This window comes from Lepisma saccharinum, chromosome 5 (genome assembly GCF_977018435.1).
Source record: "Lepisma saccharinum chromosome 5, izLepSacc3.1, whole genome shotgun sequence".
NCBI lineage: Eukaryota > Metazoa > Arthropoda > Insecta > Zygentoma > Lepismatidae > Lepisma > Lepisma saccharinum.
In genome coordinates this window covers 69,448,635-69,468,386 of record NC_139233.1, presented here as the reverse complement: position 1 = coordinate 69,468,386, position 19,752 = coordinate 69,448,635, and the positions used below count along the sequence as shown (strand labels likewise).

The 19,752-nt window shown below is 37.2% G+C and overlaps 1 protein-coding gene across 1 annotated transcript in view; it reads right to left on the bottom strand.

The window, feature by feature from the left end:
• The window catches only part of LOC145987866 (uncharacterized), a 61,348-nt gene extending 41,861 nt beyond the window's left edge, over window positions 1-19,487 (bottom strand). The window contains exons 1-2 of the mRNA XM_083122630.1: window positions 19,256-19,487; window positions 4,120-5,253 (exon numbers count right to left, since the gene is read on the bottom strand). Of these exons, the coding sequence (XP_082978756.1) occupies window positions 4,120-5,253; window positions 19,256-19,268 (1,147 nt within the window). The 5' untranslated portion in view covers window positions 19,269-19,487. The remainder of the gene's footprint in view (window positions 1-4,119; window positions 5,254-19,255) is intronic.
• Window positions 19,488-19,752: the final 265 nt, after the last annotated feature.

The following is a 19,752-nucleotide window of genomic DNA, read 5'->3' as shown; positions in this document are numbered from 1 at the left end:
ATACGGGTAGAGGCAGAACAACATCATGTGGAACAGGTCTCCTCGTGGAATCCAAGTCAGGATACTGTATTTTATGCTTTTTGCCTTTTGAGAAACCTGTAATATTGGTCAGGCAGAAGTAACAGTCTGCAACATGATCCCGGGGCTCGCGCCAAACCATAGGTACGGCGAACGGCATCAATTTGTGTGTACCTTTCAACCATCCTTTTAGAGTATTCGCACACGAGTTACAACTTTGTTTGGGAGCCCAATCGCGATCCTGGTCGCCGACTTTACACACAAAGTACAGGTGGTACGCTGTCTTTAGGAACGGTGACAATGGCCTACTTTGTCCCTTGAAGGCCACTTCCCCACATATGTAGCAGAATGAATCTACCGAGTTTTTGCAAGTTTGTGGCATGTTGGTTTAACACAAATGTCAATATTTCACGCAGAAATATTTTTCCTTAATGGTACACACAGACACAGAGTAACGCGACTCTCTTACACACGATCACCTCGGAAATAAAATATCTGCTTCACGGGACAACGAGGTGGATGTCTCGGCACCTTTTTCCAGTGACATCCGGTTTGTCGTCTAGACAAGGGGGTGCCAACGAATGACCACAAGTTGATTATGAATCCTTTTACCTTGAAGGAAGCCGAGGTGACAGTGTAGGAGTGCAGCGAAAATAAAACGTTGAACTCCAATGTACACAAATAAGCCTGTCACACATAGTTAAAAACTGTAAGATACCATTCATTTTAGAGCCAGTGACTTATGGCTCGTGGGACATCGTGAAAATATTTCTTCCAGCAGTAATGTTAAAATGCAATATTATTCACATTTTTGTTTTGACATTTATCTGGAATTCTCAAAAAAATGTGCGTTGTGGCCGAAATCACTGTTTTTTGGGGTGGGTGGGGTATATTTGGTACTTTTTCCTATTTTCGGGGGGAGGGGTTGTGGGGGCAGGGGAATGAATGTTCCTAGGATATAGTAACAATTCTTGGATTGAGGTAAAAATACACAATTATGCATCCCAAGCATAAAAAACACACATTTGATTAAAAAAATACAATTTTTCGGTGATTTTTTATGGAAAATGGCCCCCTTAAAAAAGCCTTACGTGCTGGAACTTTTTCAATGCGATATTCGTAATCAGCGACTCGAAATCTATAAGGTACACCCTTTCATCCTCGTGGGAGGATTTTCATGCCGATCAGTGTAATCATCAATTCTTAATTTACCGTACTGTGCCGATCAGTGTAATCATCAATTCTTAATTTACCGTACTGTATGGTATTGCCAACCCTACACTAAATCTAACATAACTCTGGATCCCATTGGTGTCCCATTTTCAAATTTTGTACAGTTATTGAGTAATGCTGTATGTATGACAATTCTTTGAAGAAAATTAAAGGACTCGTTTTTGAGAAAATAGCTACCAAAGTTTTCTTTACACCACCTTCAATTGTTTTTATTTAGCCTGACATGGATATGCAATATCTCGTGTGAAAGAGGTCTTCTGGCCTTTCCCAACATTACCCGAATCACTTCTATAGGTTCCTTGATTGCCGAAATATTGCAATTTAAAGTAAACAAGATGTTGGAAAAAATGGTCAAAATTGCATAGTTTGCAACATTGTAATGTCCAAAATACAGAAGATATGGATCTGCAAGTTTGCATATTTTCTTACCTCAAATGGCCCTTTCAGTATGCCAAATTTCAAATGAATTAAAATATGTGAGGTTGAAAAGTGGCTCTTCAATTGTTGATTTCCCATGGAATGCCCCAATCGCAAAAGCCAACAGTTGGGAGGTGTAAAAATTGAAAAAACTATATATATATCGTTCGGTTGCCAGAAAACTTGTAATTAATGCAATTGGAGGGTACGAAAAAGGTCGTAAACTTTCGTTTGTTTAACGTCACTTCAACTTTGTAAATTATTTGTAAAAAACTCTTTCGGTCGCATGGGGACATGAAGTTATTGTAGGAATATGAAGTATATGTTGAGAAATGTTCTCAAATATGGAAATAATTTGTAACAAAACTAAAATATGTAAAATATGAGCCAAAACCTAATATATGTACAAATATGGAAAATAGGAACTGAATTTTTAGAGTCTACATGCCATGATACTACAAGATAAAACAAAATATAACTGATTTCAGCTTCATACATAAATATGTATTTACATACAAATCCATTCCCTGGTAATAAGAAATATGTTGGACAAACTGGGAGGAACATAACGAGGATGAGAGAAGATAAGAACAATATCAGGAAAGCACATCAAGTAAACATTATTTGTAAGAGGATCTTCAGAGTAGATTCGATGGAAATACAGGAGCTGCAAACAAACAGAAACTGAAAGGAAAGCTTAGAAAACAAAACACACATACAAGAACGGAAATACTGATTTTACTATCCTAATGGAGATTAGAAATAAATGGATCAAGTCGGTGAAAAGACACATTCTCAAATACTGCTTTTGCTGGAAATGTTCCTGAACTGTGTTAACATCTCTGACATAGTTTTGTTTTGTTTGAAGGTGAGACATATGTTCTGGTTTGTTCTGTCAGGTAGAAACAGGGTCCCTTAGTAAATGTTACGTGTCTAAGATGAAGATTATTGTTCATTATCAATTAGTGGTCATTTTATGTTTCAAGTTAAGGTATGTGTAAAATGCATGCTTATTGGCCTGTGTTCATATATGACACCTACTTGACTGTATTCATTCCATGTTGTATCAAATTAAAAATTATTAATGGGGAATTTGTAACAATTTTTTACAAGAGCAGTGTCTCATTGTACATATTTTACCATACTTTGCTACATATTTTGAACAAAAATGTACAGGTTCTATTTAAGACTAAGCAAAACAGCAATATGTCAGTACAAAATCAATGAACAACTCTCGGAACTGATCTGCTCGTTGAATGCAGTCACTCTCTAGTTGCAAAGTTGTGACTGGAAAGATTGTAACAATAAAAAATTCTAGTCACATTTGAACATCGCTATGGAGTCCAGGCTTCATCACAAACCCAGGTGTTTGAATGTCACAAGAGCTTTTTGGAGCTAGTGCATGATGAACCAAGATCTGGGCAATCTCCACTACTGTTACTGCCAACATTGTGAACTGCATCAGGTAGAGACTATGAGAAGACAGTCATGTGACAGTACATTTGTTCTCAGATGAACACTCATACCTTCAAAGATTTGGGAAAGAGGATCAATTGATTGAAAGAGTTATTTTATTTTATGAGTGCTTTTCTGCAACTCTTGGCTAATCCTGACAATGAGAATGAATGATGATATGATGAAATTGATGAAGGGATTAAAACCTAGGAACCCTGGCATTGCAACATGCTGGGCGAACCACTCCACCGCAGAGTCTGGCTTGGGAAGGAAAAGTTTAAGTCCACTTTATGCATGATAAGGCTAATCGATACTGGACCTACAGTTCAAAGTGGGAGCTGAACCACTTGTGCTTCCACTGGATATTGAACCTGGAAACTTTTGGATAGATAAGTGAATTCCTAACTTGTGGACATCTTGTTTTTGGTTCCCGTTGCATGATAAAGCCAGGCTACACACTACTCTTGTAGTGTGAGAATTTCTTGCAAAATAACTCTTTGTGATTTCTTTTCATTGGAAAATACACCACAAGGAATATGACATTTCAGCAATCCAAACACCAGCGACTGATGAACTTACTAAAATAAGCTTTCTCCAGCAACTTCCAAAACCTCCAGAGATACCTGCAGTAGTGTACTGACATTTGAAGTGTCTACTTTCAAGGAGACAGGGACCTTTACTTCATACGTTCAATATTGTCTAGAGTGACGGCCCTGGAGCCTTTCTTGTAAATGGCAGAAAAGAACTTGATTTGCTTCTAGAATTAAAAAAAAAGATAAACTGGAGAAAGTGACACTTTCCTTGAGCCACGTGTGAGCTCACATGTTACCGGCATATTGAATTGGAATTGTGTACAGAATAATTTCACTTCTAACGTGTCAGTGTGTACAATAAAATAATAATTATGGATGTGCAAGCTAAATATGGCCAAATATCTTCATTACACATGTCTGTATATGATTAATTAGCATTATTGTATTCACTAGTCTTACATACCTTTATCACTGTCAACGTCTGACAGTTTCTTTCTCTTTGCAGTTTCATCTACATTCATAGCATCTGAACCTGGGGATGCACTCCTGGATCTTGGAGATCTGGATCTGGATCTTGACCCAGACTTTGATCTTGACCTGGAGCGTGATCTAGATACTGACCTAGATCTTGCAGGTGACTGCTGCCTCGAACCAGACCTTGACCTAGATCTTGATCTAGAACCAGACCTTGACCTAGATCTTGATCTAGAAGCAGATTTTGATCTTGATCTTGACCTAGAAGCAGATTTTGATCTTGATCTTGACCTAGAAGCAGATTTCGACCTTGATCTCGACCTAGGTGATCTTGATCTAGATCTAGAAGCTGATTTGGACCTGGACCTTGACCTAGAAGCAGCAGACTTGGACCTAGATCTTGACCTGGAACCAGATTTTGACCTGGATCTTGATCTTGAACCAGATTTTGACCTGGACCTTGACCTAGAACCAGCAGACTTGGACCTAGATCTTGACCTGGAACCAGATTTTGATCTGGATCTTGATCTTGAACCAGATTTTGACCTGGATCTTGATCGAGAAGCTGATTTTGACCTAGACCTTGACCTAGAAGCTGATTTTGATCTGGATCTTGACCTAGATGCCGATTTTGACCTTGATCTTGATCTGGAAGCAGACTTTGATCTAGATCTTGACCTTGAATGGGATTTTGACCTGGATCTTGACCTTGAACCAGACTTAGATCTGGATCTTGATCTGGACCTAGAAGCTGATTTTGATCTGGATCTTGATCTGGACCTAGAAGCTGATTTTGATCTGGATCTTGAATGATCTGATTTGTTACTTCGGACAGACTTATTGTCATCATCGTCGTTATTTAGTGAGCGATTATCCTCCTTATCGCTTTTCACTGAATGATTATAATCATTGTTACTTTTCATAGAATGACTATCATCTACATCACTTGGATCAACATTGTCAACACCGTTTGTTCCTTCCATTGGGCTAGCAGGGGTTTCTTCCATTGGGCTAGCAGGGGTTTCTTCCATTGGACTAGCAGGAGTTTCTTCCATTGGGCTAGCAGGGGTTTCTTCCATTGGGCTGGCTGGACTTTCCTCCACTGGGCTAACTGGAGTCTGTGCTAAAACAGAAAATATTAGCATGTTAAAATATTTAATCTAAATGCTATCTCAATGATATGCATTCAGACCACACAACATTTTTTTCAGGTTGATCTCTACATAATATATATACAGAGTGGTGGCACAGCCCCTATATCTCTCTCTGTTTGTGTGTGTGTGTGTGTGTTTGTGTGAAGTGAGGTGGCTTTTTTCTTGCACTACACAACAAATTTCAGCATGAATAGCACTTAAAATCCACCTAACTTCGCTCTGCGAGGGCAATCCCCCCCGAGCCACAGAATATTTTAATGCGAACATTTAATAATCTAAAATAACATGGACAATTTTTCAGATTTTGCAAGAATTTCGATTTTATTCTTGCACAAATGAATGGATTGTTCCTGAAGAGGCAGACTCCAGAAGTCTGCAGTCTACTATATTTCGTAATAATCATTTACGAAAAGCTACCAAACGTCAGGACAGTTCACTATTTTTAATCCCTGTCCTGACTTTTTTAGAACTGCAGTTTTGATGAGAAAATGTTTTATTTTTTCCATTTCTTTTCTGGTAACAGCATGGCGTTAAAATGTATTTCTGTAGTCATAGGTAAGATTTTATAATTATATCAAATTGGACTAGTAAGGAGCGGAGCCCAATACATAAGGAAACTGAAATCAACTATCCTTGGAACCCAGAAATTAGAGTGACCTATTATTTTTCCATTTCTCACCTCATTGTATAAATATGTAAATAAAACATAGTACTTAAATGTTAATTTAATATGAAACTAATGTCTCCTTAAAGTCTCTTATTTTTTGCCCCCTCTAATTAGTTACTTAAAACATTGTTTATAGTACCAGATCTTTAATTTGCAATTGAATATGAATGAAGATGGTGGGGGATGCATAAGCGACTGTCCTTTTATTAGCAACATTTCTTGAAAACTAAGTTTCGCCGGATGGAACGGAAAAGAGTATGTACATAATATTTCTTCAATGTCTCAGTATGCCAGATACATCTATGCAGGGGGGTGCAAATTTGGTGCAGGGGGCACAAAAATTTATTCTCATCCTGGGCGCTGAAATCTCTAGATTCAGCTCTGATAAGGAAATATTTCCTTTCGAGAAACCATTAACAGATTTACACCATTATAGAAGAATAACACAATAAAAGTATGAATTTTATTATCATTATTAAAAATTAAAAACACTTCATGTATCTTCCAATTTCTTGACATTTTGAACCAGTAGTTAAAGGAATTAATTTGCTAGTTTATAAATGTAACAAATTTTAATGATATTAATAAAATATTTAATAAATGACATATATATATATATATATATATATATATATATATATATAATGGGGTGAGTCACCTAAAATTAGCACAAAAATATTTTGTGAACAACAATAAATACTGAAAAACTGCTTTCACAGATATATAGGTATGGGAGGGGCTCATGAAATTAGTGGACACAAAACGTTCAACTACGTAAGGAAGTATGGTTTTCAACACAAACTTGCATTTCTTTAAATGGAAACCCCATTTCATTTTTAGCTTATTTGAAAGTATGGAAAAAATTCATTAAGAATGGCGTTTGTTACATTGTAATACGTCAAGTGGTTCTCACGTAATTGTAATGTGAAGTTGACCGTGAATGCACATTCCCACTATGCCTGTCGGCAGAGCCGAGCGTAAATAGCATCGTGCATACAGCCTGCACGCTTGTGCTGCATTTTTCCTACACTCGCCATAGATAAGTATCATCTCGGCCTTTTCAGAGTTTGCAAATACTATTTTCTCAGCAACAGTTCTGATGTAAGTACACTATCACAAACATCTAGTTAATCAGTGTACTTTGTTACGCCCTTGCTTTATTTCATAAATTTCACAAATCAATTTCAAAGAAAGAAAAATGTATGAGGTGCAAAGTTTAATAGTTGAAAACTTAAAGAAATGTCATGACAAAACGAGAAAAGTTGATTGTTCCGACGTACTAAAAATTATGACGTAACTGAATGAATGCCAATTAAAAATTAGAAAGATGTTAATGTACTAACATTTATGTATGTAACTGATGGCAAAATATTTAAAATTTATACTTTTTAATTAAAAAATATTTGTTAACTCAGAAAGATGTATCAGAACCTTTTAGATAATTTGTCAAAGATTACTCATGTATAAACTACACATTTTATTGTAACCCACAGTTGTTGGAACATAACTTTCCTAAGCACAATGTATAGTATGCAGAAGAGTAACATGTTTGTTACAATACCCGACTGGCATCAAAAGAGGGATATGTTTGTTACGACACCACGAATCAACTTGTGAGAATGTTTGTTTCAAGCATCAACTTCACGTTGCAATTATTTGAGAACTATTTGACGTATTACAATGTAACAAACGCCATTCTCAATTAATTTTTCTGTACTTTCAAATGAGCTAAAAATAAAATGGGGTTTCAATTTTAAAAAAACTAAGTTTGTGTTGAAAACCATATTTTCTTGCGTAGTTGAACGTATTGTGTCCGCTAATTTCATGAGCCCCTCTCAAACCTTTATATCTGCGAAAGCAGTTTTTTTTATTGTTGTTCATGAAATATTTCTGGTGGTAATTTTAGGTGACTCACCCTGTATATCCACATCTCCACAGTTTTGGGCTTGTCCCTCCTCCCCCATAGAAAATCCTCGGTACGGGCCTGCACTGACAGTCTTGTTTTTGAGAAACTGTGGAAATACTAAGAAAATCTAAACTAAAACCGGAAATGAGCATAATATAGGTGTAGTAAGTTTATATGATGCAAAACAAGCGTAATTAGGAGTTTGGCACCTGGCAGTCAAAAGTTGAATACTGCCAACTATCAAATAAAGAGAAAAAGAAACTACTGAAAAATGCAGAAAAAAGTCAGAATTTGGATGAAATTTTTGCAAGTAAGAAATTTATTACTTATTATCTTTATAAGCATGATTGAAGTCTAATGGATATGCAGGAATTTTTCCTGCATTTGCTTTACAATTTTCATTTGTAATGGTTCTGAATGTTTAGTGATTATTTGCAAGTTATATAGAAGTATTACAAAGTACTTTAGAATATTGAATGTGATTATTGCAGGAAGTTCGAAGCTTGAAGAATATTATTAGCACAGTTAAAAGCTTCATTAAGCTAATGTGAGAAACCATGCTTTGCAGAAAGCAGCCACTCTTGGTTCACTGTCAACACAAGATATGCAATTCCGACACATTTTCATGCAAGGCTCGGTAAGAATTAAGAATACAGAGAATGACACCAATTTCGTTAAATTTTGGTATACTAACTAAAGTTGGCCTTCTAATCACGAATCTGTTGTTAAAATGTGGGGGTCACGTGAAAAAATTGTACACTTATGTATATATATGTTGCCACAAACCATGCACAGGTAGCCCCACAAACCATTCAAGGATAGCCCTATGAACCATTTCCGGTAAGGTTAGGTTAGGCAAGCTTAGTTAAAATTTTGTTCCTAAAACAATGCGAAACAGATGTAAAATATATATATACAGCGTGTATCTAAAAGAATCATCCGATTTCAAAAGGCAATATTTAGAAAACCAATAAACATAGGAGCTTGCTGTAAATTGTAAAATACATGTTGGCATATAAAGTTTTACTTATAATAAGTTTTACTTTGAGCACCAACCCACTGGCATCTTCTTAACAATGAGCTTCCTCAACAATGGATCGGCTGTAGGGGGTCTACCGATTTGACATGACACCATTGCCAAGCGATATCGCCAGATCTCACAGTCTCCGATTTCTTGTGGGGGTTTGTGAAAGACTCCGTGTATGTGCCCCCTTCCAAGAACTGTGGACGATCTTTGAAACCACATAACAGCAGCAGAGATTGCAGCAACACGAGACATGTTCGCTCAAGTATGGGGGATGAATTTGACTATCGTGTGGATGTATGCCGTGCATCCAGAGGTTGGTATATTGAGCATTTGTAAAAATTATGTAAGTAAAACTTTATATTCTCACAAGCAGTTTACAATTTACTGCAAGGTTCTATGTTCATTGGTTTCCTAAATATAGACTTTTGAAATCCGATGATTCTTTTTGATACACCCTGTATATTCTACTTATATCAGCTATTTTCCCTTTTTCCACACGTGACCCCCACATTTTAACAACAGATTCATGATTAGAAGGACAAATTTAGTTAGAATAACAAAAATTAACGAAATTGGAGACATTCTCTGTATTCTTAATTCGCTCCCAAGGCTCGAAGAGGATTTCATGCTTGAGACCAGATATTATGTGATGGAAGCATTTATGGATGTTATTTTAATACTAAGAGCCAAACACCTGACCTGCCTAACCTAACAACTAAAGCATTTACAATTGATTGATTTGCTTTATTTTACTTCGCTTTTTGTGCCACTTTGGACTAAATTGCGAAGATGGGGATGAGTGATGATGTGATGAAATTGATAAATGGACACACAAACATCTATGCTCAGGCCGGAACCCCTGGCGTGTAGCGTGATGTGCTAACCACTCCGCCATGGGGGCTGGCTAAAGCATTTACGAATGTAATATCCCTTCACATCCTAACATCCAAGATGACCATAAACAAATTGATGCTCGCAAACAATCAATCATATAGGAGTATCTAGAAGGTGGAAATTAGGAGATTTGACCCACTGTACTCTCTCGAGAATTACGTTGAATTTTGTTTTAATAGACCTATTTTGATGTTTTAAGTAACATAAAATTGGTTCCAGCATGCGGAAAACATGTAAGAGAGAAAATAAATAAAGTGAATCAAGACTTTAAACAAAGAAATGCATATATGGCATACAAGGAAATAAAGAATATAAGGATGGGATTTTAACCAAGAACAAACATTTGCAAAGATAAAGAGGAAAAATTACTGAGGAAGGAGAAACAAATATTAAATAGATGAAGAAATATTTTGAACAGTTAGTGAACAACACAGACCTAAAAAATGAGGACCGAGAAATGAAACCAAGGAGTTAAGAAGAGTCAGAAGAGCCACCCACACTAGCAGAAATTGAAAAAGCTATTTTAAAAATAACAAAGCACCAGGGAAAGACAGGATACTAGCAGAAATATGAAAATATGGAGGGCAGAAGTTGTTAGAATCTCTACACCTATTCCTATGTAAAGTCTGGAGTTTAAAACATATACTGGATGACTTGAAAGAAAGTATAACTTGCCATATATTCAAGAAAGGGGATAAACAAATGTGTGAGAATTACAAGGGAATATCGTTGCTGTGTGTAGCATACAAGATATTGAAAAGCATACTTAGAGAAAGACTACAATCATATGCAGAAGAAGCATTACGAGAGTACCAAGCAAACTTCAGAAAAGGCAGGTCTACAACAGACCAAATACATACAGTCAGACAGATACTGGAGAAGTGTTGGGAAGGGAACATAGAAATAACACAAGTTCTTGTCGATTCAAAACAAGCATACGAGGTCTGACAATTAAGTTCGCGAACTCGCCACCATTTAGTGCTGAGGGCAGCACTATACAAGCAGCTCTCTAAGATTTTGTAACCTTGGTATCTCAGCGTCTCACAGCAGTGTTCACGTTGTCGTGTGGCAGATTTGTGCCGAGTGGCGTGCATTGTTGTTTGTGCTTTTGTGTGTGTCAAATACTCACCTGACCTTGCCCGCAATGACTTCTTTCTTTACCCGAAGATCAAACAAGTTTTGAAAGGAAGACATTTTGATGACATTGAGAACATGAAGGTTAATACGACGACATTTCTGAAGGCCATTCCAGAAACAGTGTTCCGAAATTGCTTCAAAGGGTGGAGTAGGTGCTGGCATCAGTGTATAGCTTCCCAAGGGGAGTACTCTGAAGGTGATCACAGCACTATTCAGCAATAAGGTATGTAGCATATTTTCTAGGATAAGTTTATGAACTTAATTCACAGACCTTGTATGACTCCATTGATAGAACTAAAATTGGAAACATATTGTGAACATACAGAATACCAAATCGATTAGTAGAAATGACCATGCAAGAACACCAAAAATACAAGCAAATAAGGATGTTTTTCTTAAAGGTTCGAATAACCACTTTTTATAGATGCAAATTAATCTAACAGTTATTTTAAGTGGTTATTATTTTATCTGGTTTCCCAGAACGTTCTCAAGCTACGCTAAGATATACATACAAAAACACAACCTCACTGGCTAGTCACTCTACACTTCTAAGAACAAACATTTGCAAAGATAAAGAGGAAAAATTACTGAGGAAGGAAAAACAAAAATTAAATAGATGAAGTGAATATTTTGAACATTAGTGAACAGCACAGACCTACAAAATGAAACCAAGAGTCAGAAGAACCAGAAGTGGGGATACAGACCATTGAGCTATCTATAATACCTGCAATGTGCAAAAACCAGTTTACCTTGGAGGAAATAAGGACACACATTCATTCCTTAGAAGTCTAGAGTGACTAGACTACCCATGTGAGGTTGTGGTTTTGTATGTATATCTTAGTGTAGCTTGAGAAAGTTCTGGGAAACCAGAACGAAACGTCGCAGAAAATAAGGAAGAAAGCTTTTCAGTTAGACAAGGTCTCAAACAAGTATATGGCTTGACACCGCTCTTGTTCAATCTATTTCTGGAAAATGTAATAAGGAAACTAATAATAGATACCAGAAGAACATTAGAATCAGGTGCAGTTGGCCCTATAGTGCACAGGATCAGTGAACCCCCAGTAATGTATGGCATTTACCTCGAGAATGAACAATAAACAATGTCTTTTACCTTTTGACAATTTTTCACTAAAATTTCTACACAGTAAGTCATGAATTTGTGTCCGTAATACGACAAATTCTTTTGCTGTGAAAGAGAAACCTCGAGTCGGCTGCCCTGGTGCAGACCCTCAGCTGAACCCCCACAGGACAACTCCTGCCATAGTGAAGGTTCGGGTGGCAGGTAGAAGCTCGGGGAGGCTATATGGGCAAAATACATGGAAGACGATACTGCTGAATCTATATCTCAAAGAAACGGACATGTGCTTCGTTCTTTCACAGCAGAATGCACCGTTCTCGCTGCAAGTGAGATCCAGCTGGTTCCCCTTCCATTGAAGCACATTCATTACATATTCAATCTTCTCTGTTGAATATTTTTTGTGCCGAACATCTTGGCATAAATGCAAAATTGTGGCAGAGAAGGATGAGTACAAATGAATGAAAGCTGGAATTACATACGATGAATTAAAATAAAAGATGCACATTACTAAAATAACTCGTGCATGCATTCAGACTTTTTCTGTAAAGGTGGAAACACTTCGGGTATGTGAAAGTAAAAGAATGGTGCGATCTTAGACAAGAAAGGAAGACGTGACTAACCCTGTCGGTGTCAATGTCTGAAGTTTGTTTCTTTGTTAGTTTTTGAATTGCTCGGATAGTTGTTGCAAAGTATTAACAAAGATTGTATTGACGCTGTGAGTGAAGCGAAGGATGGACTATGTTACATCATTTGATGCAGTGTAGCCTAGTGTAGGTGTTGCTGTCTGTGCAAGTAAGAAATAACCGCTAAAATGCATCCAATTAACGTAAACAAACTTTCTCGTCTGTTGAAAGATAATTAGATATAAAGCATGTGCTGGTCAACCAACTCCAAATTTAAAGAAAGGAAAAAAAAGATCTGTTGTGTTTCAATGAAAGGGTCTCAGGTTTGATTTCTAGTACTACGTTCATGCCATTGGTTGCCATACTACGCACATGCCTTTGGTTGCCATACTATGCACATGCCATTGGTTGCCATTTCCCTTTAATAATTGTAGGACCATTGTGATTAGTTGTTTTTTTAATTGCAGGCATGGACGTCCGGAAGGCAAAAAGGGGCCACACCTGCCTGGAAAATTAATGTCAACCTAAAACTATTTATTACAGACATATAATTTCATTTGTCACAGTAATTTATGATATTATAAAGCATTGCAGGGACTGAAGGAGTGTTCTTTGAGAGAACAACACAATTACAGGGAAAAATGTGCCTCGTTTGTCCCCTCTTGAAATAAAAAAAAAGGATCTTGCTTCCCATCCAACAAATGGAACAAATCCTGAGAATATCCATGATTTTTTAATAAAGCCCTAAACTTCTTTCATAGAGGCATGATATCATGTCTTCAATTTCCTCATGGTAATTTTTTAAGTGGAAAGATATTCGGCAAAAATCGAGAAATGCTGTGAGGGAAGAATAATGAACATTTGTCACACTTTGTAAATAGTGTCTAAATGCAATGATTTGAACAAGTAAACATTTAGTCATGAAAATTTTCCTTGTCTGTTTTAAGTAGGATATGGAAAGCGAAAAGGAGGCAGTTGAACCAGAACTCTGATGCCAAGGATTTGTTTCCAAAAACTGTAGAAAGAGATCGAGAAAGAGGAAAGGGATATTCAACTTCTGACATATAACGTGTGTGTGAAATTAAAACAATGGAAAATCTTACAAGTGCATGTTAACGAACTTCAAACTATATAAAAAAAACATGTTTGTTGTGGAAAAATGACATTTATCTTCAAGTCATTTTCCAAATATGAATCTGATTCTTTCTGCATTATAAAGTGAAGATAGGGAATGATACTATCCCTCAGCAAGAAAAATTTACTCAATTTATTCAATGGCCATAATGTTTAATATAACAAGCATTCCCCAGCAATCGCCAAGGCTCTATCAACCCCCCCCCCCCCATCTTAACACTTTCCACTTCACACTACACAAATATGTATGTCTTCATCCCTCGGAGGGCCTACAGTAAAGTCAGCGGTGTGGTGTAGGGGGATAGTGTTCGCTTGAGGAATGGAAGGTAGGGGGTTCAAATCTCCATATTTGCAGATTTTTTCTCGGGAAGTAAATGGCCTTGGACGAGAATGCTTACCTACATTTCTGGGAAATTTCCGTTGATATTTATGAAATTTACTTCCAGCATTTACAAAAGACATTGGATGGGTAGAAACATGTTATGGAAATTTCGAGGTGAGTAGTTTCAAAAGTTGAATATAGCATAAAATTTGTGGTTCTATCATGGAAAATTCGACGTATATTTAGGTCCGCAGTGAAGAGCATAAGGCATAGTCCATATCAATTCAGGCAGGCAGACAAAATCTTACCTTCATAGTCTCAGATGTTATTGAATTAAACATATGTTAAAATTCAGGACAAAGTAAGAAACCCCTATTTTTTTTGTTTTGTCCAAAAAACTTCCTGGCCCCAGACACAGGCTGTCAAAGATGGAGCCTCAGGTGTCATTTCGCATGTGCAATTTTCAGCAAAATATTAAAATGCTCCATCTCTGGAACAGTTCAAGATATATTTTTTATTTTTTTTATTCCGGTATTGAACCCGGAACCTCTTGATTAAAATGCCCTGTTTAAGAAGATATATATACCAGGTGTATAAGCTTAAATCTGCTGTTTTGTAGTCAGAAAAACACATGGTTTGTTCATAGAAAGCAACAAGAAATTTATTCAAAGTACTTGCCCTCGTGAGCTACACATTTTGCCCACCTCTCGGGCAATTTGTGGATAACACGCCAAAAAAAGTCCTTCTCTTTCGAGGCAAACCACTCATCAAGCCATTTTCGGGCGTCTGCATACGAATCGAAGTGCTGCTCAGCGAGGGCGTGACCCATCGACGATAACAGATGGTAGTCGGAAGGGCCAGGTCTGGTGAATAGGCGGGATGGGGTAGCACCTCCCAGTTCCGTGTCTCCAAGTAGTTTTGGACCAGTCTTGACGTGTGCGATGGGGCGTTGTCGTGGAGGAAAATCAGCTTGTCATGTCTTTGTTGATAATCCAGCCTTTTGTCACACAGAGCATGGTGCAATTTGATCAGTTGTTGGTGGTAGCGGTGGGCAGTGACAGTTTCACCAGGTTTCAACAGCTCAAAGTAGACAATACCCTGTTGATCCCACCAAACACACAGCATCGTCTTCCGGCTGAAGCGATTTGGTCTCGAGGAAGATGTTGATGGTTGGCCGGGATCAACCCACAATTTCTGCATTTAGGATTCTCGAAATATATCCACTTTTCATCGCCAGTCACAATTCGATGCAGGAAAGACTTTCTTTTTTGTCTGGCAAGCAAGATTTCGCATGTGTTTTGGCATCTCTCCAGCTTCCGTTCGGTCAATTCATGCGGCACCCATTTTCCGATCTTTTGAACCTTTCCCATGGCACGTAGACGCATGGAAATGGCTGCTTGAGTAACACCCAATTGCTCGGCAAGCATCTTTTGCATTTGGGTATTGTCCTTGTCCAAAAGAGCCTGCAATTGATGGTCCTCAATCTTCCTGGGCCGATTTTCACGCTTCTTGTCGCTCAGGTCAAAATTGCCATCTTTGAACCGACGAAACCAATCCCTGCACGTTGTTTCCGATACAGCACTGTCACCATAGGCCTCGACAAGCATTCGATGTGATTCGGCAGCCGATTTCTTCAAATGGAAACAGAAAAGCAGAGCTTTCCGCATATGCTCTTTTTCTGGCACAAAACTAGACATGCTTACCACAGGAACACAGTCTGTTGTTGTCTGCATGTGCTGACGATGTGCACTGATTCGTGTTGGCAGATGTCCAACTCATACAAACACCAGGTATGGCGCGCCCATGGTAGCTTCATATGCTCACTAACGCCATCTATGAGCAAACAGCAGATTTAAGCTTATACACCTGGTATATATGACATAAATTATTAATGTGTGTTAACATAACTTTTGACACCTGAATGAAATGAAAGGTCTTGCTTAAAATCCTGCCAATCACTGAAAAATTATGAAGATTAGCAGAACAATTCCTCTAGGTATGCATCACGAAAATATTTACAGTGATTTAATACTTCCTACTCAGTAAATAATGAGAAAAAAGAATCAGGAGAGGGTGGGATTTGAACCTATGACATTTGATTCTTGCCTAGAAGAGAAACAGATGGAACGCTTCTGTTGCTGCAGCCATAAACCTTTGGGTCTAAGAAGTTATAGTTACTTAGTGTACAAACACACAGGATTTTCACTTGTCACCCAATTCTAGGAAGCATGTTACAATAAATTTTATACATAAAATTTTATCCATAAGCACACACTAAATAGGTTTTCTGACTGTTTACTGTACCAGTATTTTTTTGGCAGAACGATTTTTCGTACCACTTCTATATGCTTACACGAGTAGGTCAAGAGAGTCAGGTTTGATACTCTTAGCATTATACTTAAGCCCCTACGTACTTTCATTGTTACTATTTATATGTTTTGAGTAGGTCAGGACTGTTACGTTTAATTGCCTTACTATTTACAAACTTTCCTTCATCTCCAGAAACAAACAAAAAAAAAAAAAGATCCGTTTAAAACATGCAAATCAGTTTCTTGTAACTTTAAAATTGCTCCCATATTCATTTCCAGTACTACTATCCATGACAAAAATATTGAGCCCTCTGTTTAAGTGCTTGTAAAATTGTACTCCGTGCAGCGATGTACCGTAGACTATAAGTTTACGCCTACATGCATTACCTACGCGTAATCTACACGAAAATTACATTGGCTTATAGTTTACATAGTCTACCGTAGACAATACAAACAACAGGGGAGAAAGAAATCCCAGTGGTCTTTGAAAGAGAGAGTATTTTTTTTCTTCAAACATGTCGATAGCCTGGGCCTATAACCAACTTAAGACCATCCGACATAATCTAAGTTATCAAAAAAGGGAAAAAGGGACTACCGGAAGAAAAACAAATGACAGCCATGGTGAAAACTGACATTATTTTTTACTGACAAAAGCAAAGGCTAAAAATAGTTTTTTTTGTCTTATTTGCATAGGAAAGTGCATGTCTCTCTACAGCAGATTTTTCCATGTGTGAAATGGTGGAAATAGAAGTAAAACAAATCTTGTCATTCTATGGACAACGCATTCTTTTTGGGTATGTCGCGACAAGTTTATTTTGTAGTTCAATTAACACGTAGTGAATTGGTTGAACGTAAATAAACAATTATTTGTGGACAGTGGAATACTTCACGCTGATGCCTTGCATCAATGGTTATAGAAATAAAATAGCCCAATATTGCAGACTGCAGACTTCTAGAGCCTGCCCCTGTCCAGAAACAACCTATTAATTTGTGCAAGCACAAAATCGAAATTCATGCAAAATTTGAAAAAGGTAATTATGCAATATCGCCCGAACACCTCTCACTCGTTTATTTCGTTCATTTTAGCATTGATACTTACCTTACTTCTCATTGCGGAAGATTCTTTAAGGTGAAGTTATGCTTTTTTCCATAAAATAATGTCAACTTTTCATATTACGAGTCATTATTTGTCTTCCTTGTTCCGCTTGGGTAACAGACAATATGGCGTGCACTCGTCATGGATCATTGCACGTTGTGCTTGTGTTTTGTCGATTTGGAGTGGGTATGCAGTGTTTCAACTTTCTTCACCAAAAAATACCTACTTTCGTGTTCATTATGTCATCACAAACCATTGACGGATAGCCCCAAAAATCTTTCACGATAGCCCCACGGACCATTTCCGGCAAGGTTAAGTTAGGTTAGGTAAGAAAAAAATTCTCGTAAAAAAAGACACATTTGGAAACACTGGTGAGACTGGGTGACTTTGGATGGTCACGCCATCTGCAGGTACATAATGGAAACAATGGCATAATGTTGTCGCCTTACAGAAAATACAAGTTCCTTACATAAAAAGTGATTATTTCTTGTTCTGCAGCATTCTATGGTGAAGTTTTCAGTTTCAGCGAAAGAAAATACCTCGAAGAACTTTGAGAAGGCTACAGAAACTGATTTCAGTAAGTAGTTTCTCCTGTAAATTTGAAGAAATCCGTTCGAGCGATATCAGATATTTACAAAACCATCAACGTAATTTTTGTAAATATGTAGTATTGCCCGAACGGATTTCTTCATTTTTGCAGAAGAAACTACTTACTTTAATCTTTTTCTCTGACGTTGTGGAAGTTCGTGAAGGTGTTTTTATTGATCGTTTAAGCTTTCTGAACAGGATTCTTTCCTGAGAAATATTTCCAACACGTAGAGGCGATTGCTGCCATTTCCTTGCTATTTGCCTGCGTTCGATGACGTAACCCCGTGTCAGTGTTTCCAAACACGCTTTTTGTTTCCTGAAATCGAAAACCATCTGTTTGACACGTAGTGGCTGTTTATGTCATAAACCCTTTTTAATTTTTATTAACTGTGTTTGCCTAACCTAACCTTATTGTGCATGGTTCGTGGAGGTAATCATGCAAGAATCATGGAAACATTTTTAAAAAATCGTAATATTACGTAATTTTGGTTGTTTATGTCATAAACCCTCCTTAATTATTTTTTAACTGTTTGCCTAACCTAACCTAACCTTATCGTGCATGATTCCTGGAGGTAATCATGGAAGAAACATGTAAAAAAATCGTAATAGTACGTAATTTTCGGTCATTAAGGTTTGAAACACTGCTAATCGACAAAACACAAGCACGACGATCCTTGACGAGTGCACGCCATATTGTCTGTTACACAATCGAAACAAGGAGGATAAATAATGACTCGTTATACGAAAAGTTGACACTATTTTAAGGAAAAAGGCATAACTTCACCTTAAAGAATCTTCCGCAATGCAGAATAGGTAAGTATCAATGCTAAAATTAACGAAATAAACGAGTGAGGGGTGTTCGGACGATACTACATAATTAATAAAATTTTCATGGCTCCAGGGGGTAGGGGGGGGGGTCGGTACGGGCCTGCCAATGGGTATATATAAATTCTATAGAATAAATTAAAGTAAAACAGAATACATGTCAGCGGAATATCTTCGATTCGAACGCAAATATCAGTGGCTTCGCGTAAATAGCTACCATACGACAGAAAATAAGTCGCTTCAAAAACTTCTTGTCAATCATTAAATGGGATTATGATCTGTCAGATTGTGTGAATGTGAATTAGGTATTACAATTACAAGGTGTGAAAAAAATACTCTAGTTGTTTCACGATTTCTTTACTAACCTTCGTACTCCATTGTCACTCGTTACAAATACTGCGCGGTAGTACCCGAAGTTAGAACGAAAGACAGTGTCCGTTGTCGGGAAAATTATCTACAAAGGCATACTTTGCACCACAAGTAGTAAGATAACGTCTACTATATTAAACAAAGTGTAAAAGAATCATTAACTAGGTTAAGTATTGTAGTTCCTTTCCTTTAGACAACGACCGCATCTCGGAAGTAACGCACAGGCTACCTTCGGTTTCGTTTCGTGAAAAATTTACATACTTCTCTTTAATACACCATAATAAAAACACAAGGTTCCTCATATCTAATACCGTTCCTTTTATCCCAGGGTTGGCATGTTTAAAACAAAAGTGTTTAAAACACTTTGTTTTAAACGTTTAAAACACACGGCTTTGTTTTTTTTACAAATGTTTAAAACGTTTAAAACAATGTGTTTTAAACATGTTTTTTTACAAGTGTTTAAAACACATTTTGGTGGTAGATATTTTATAGT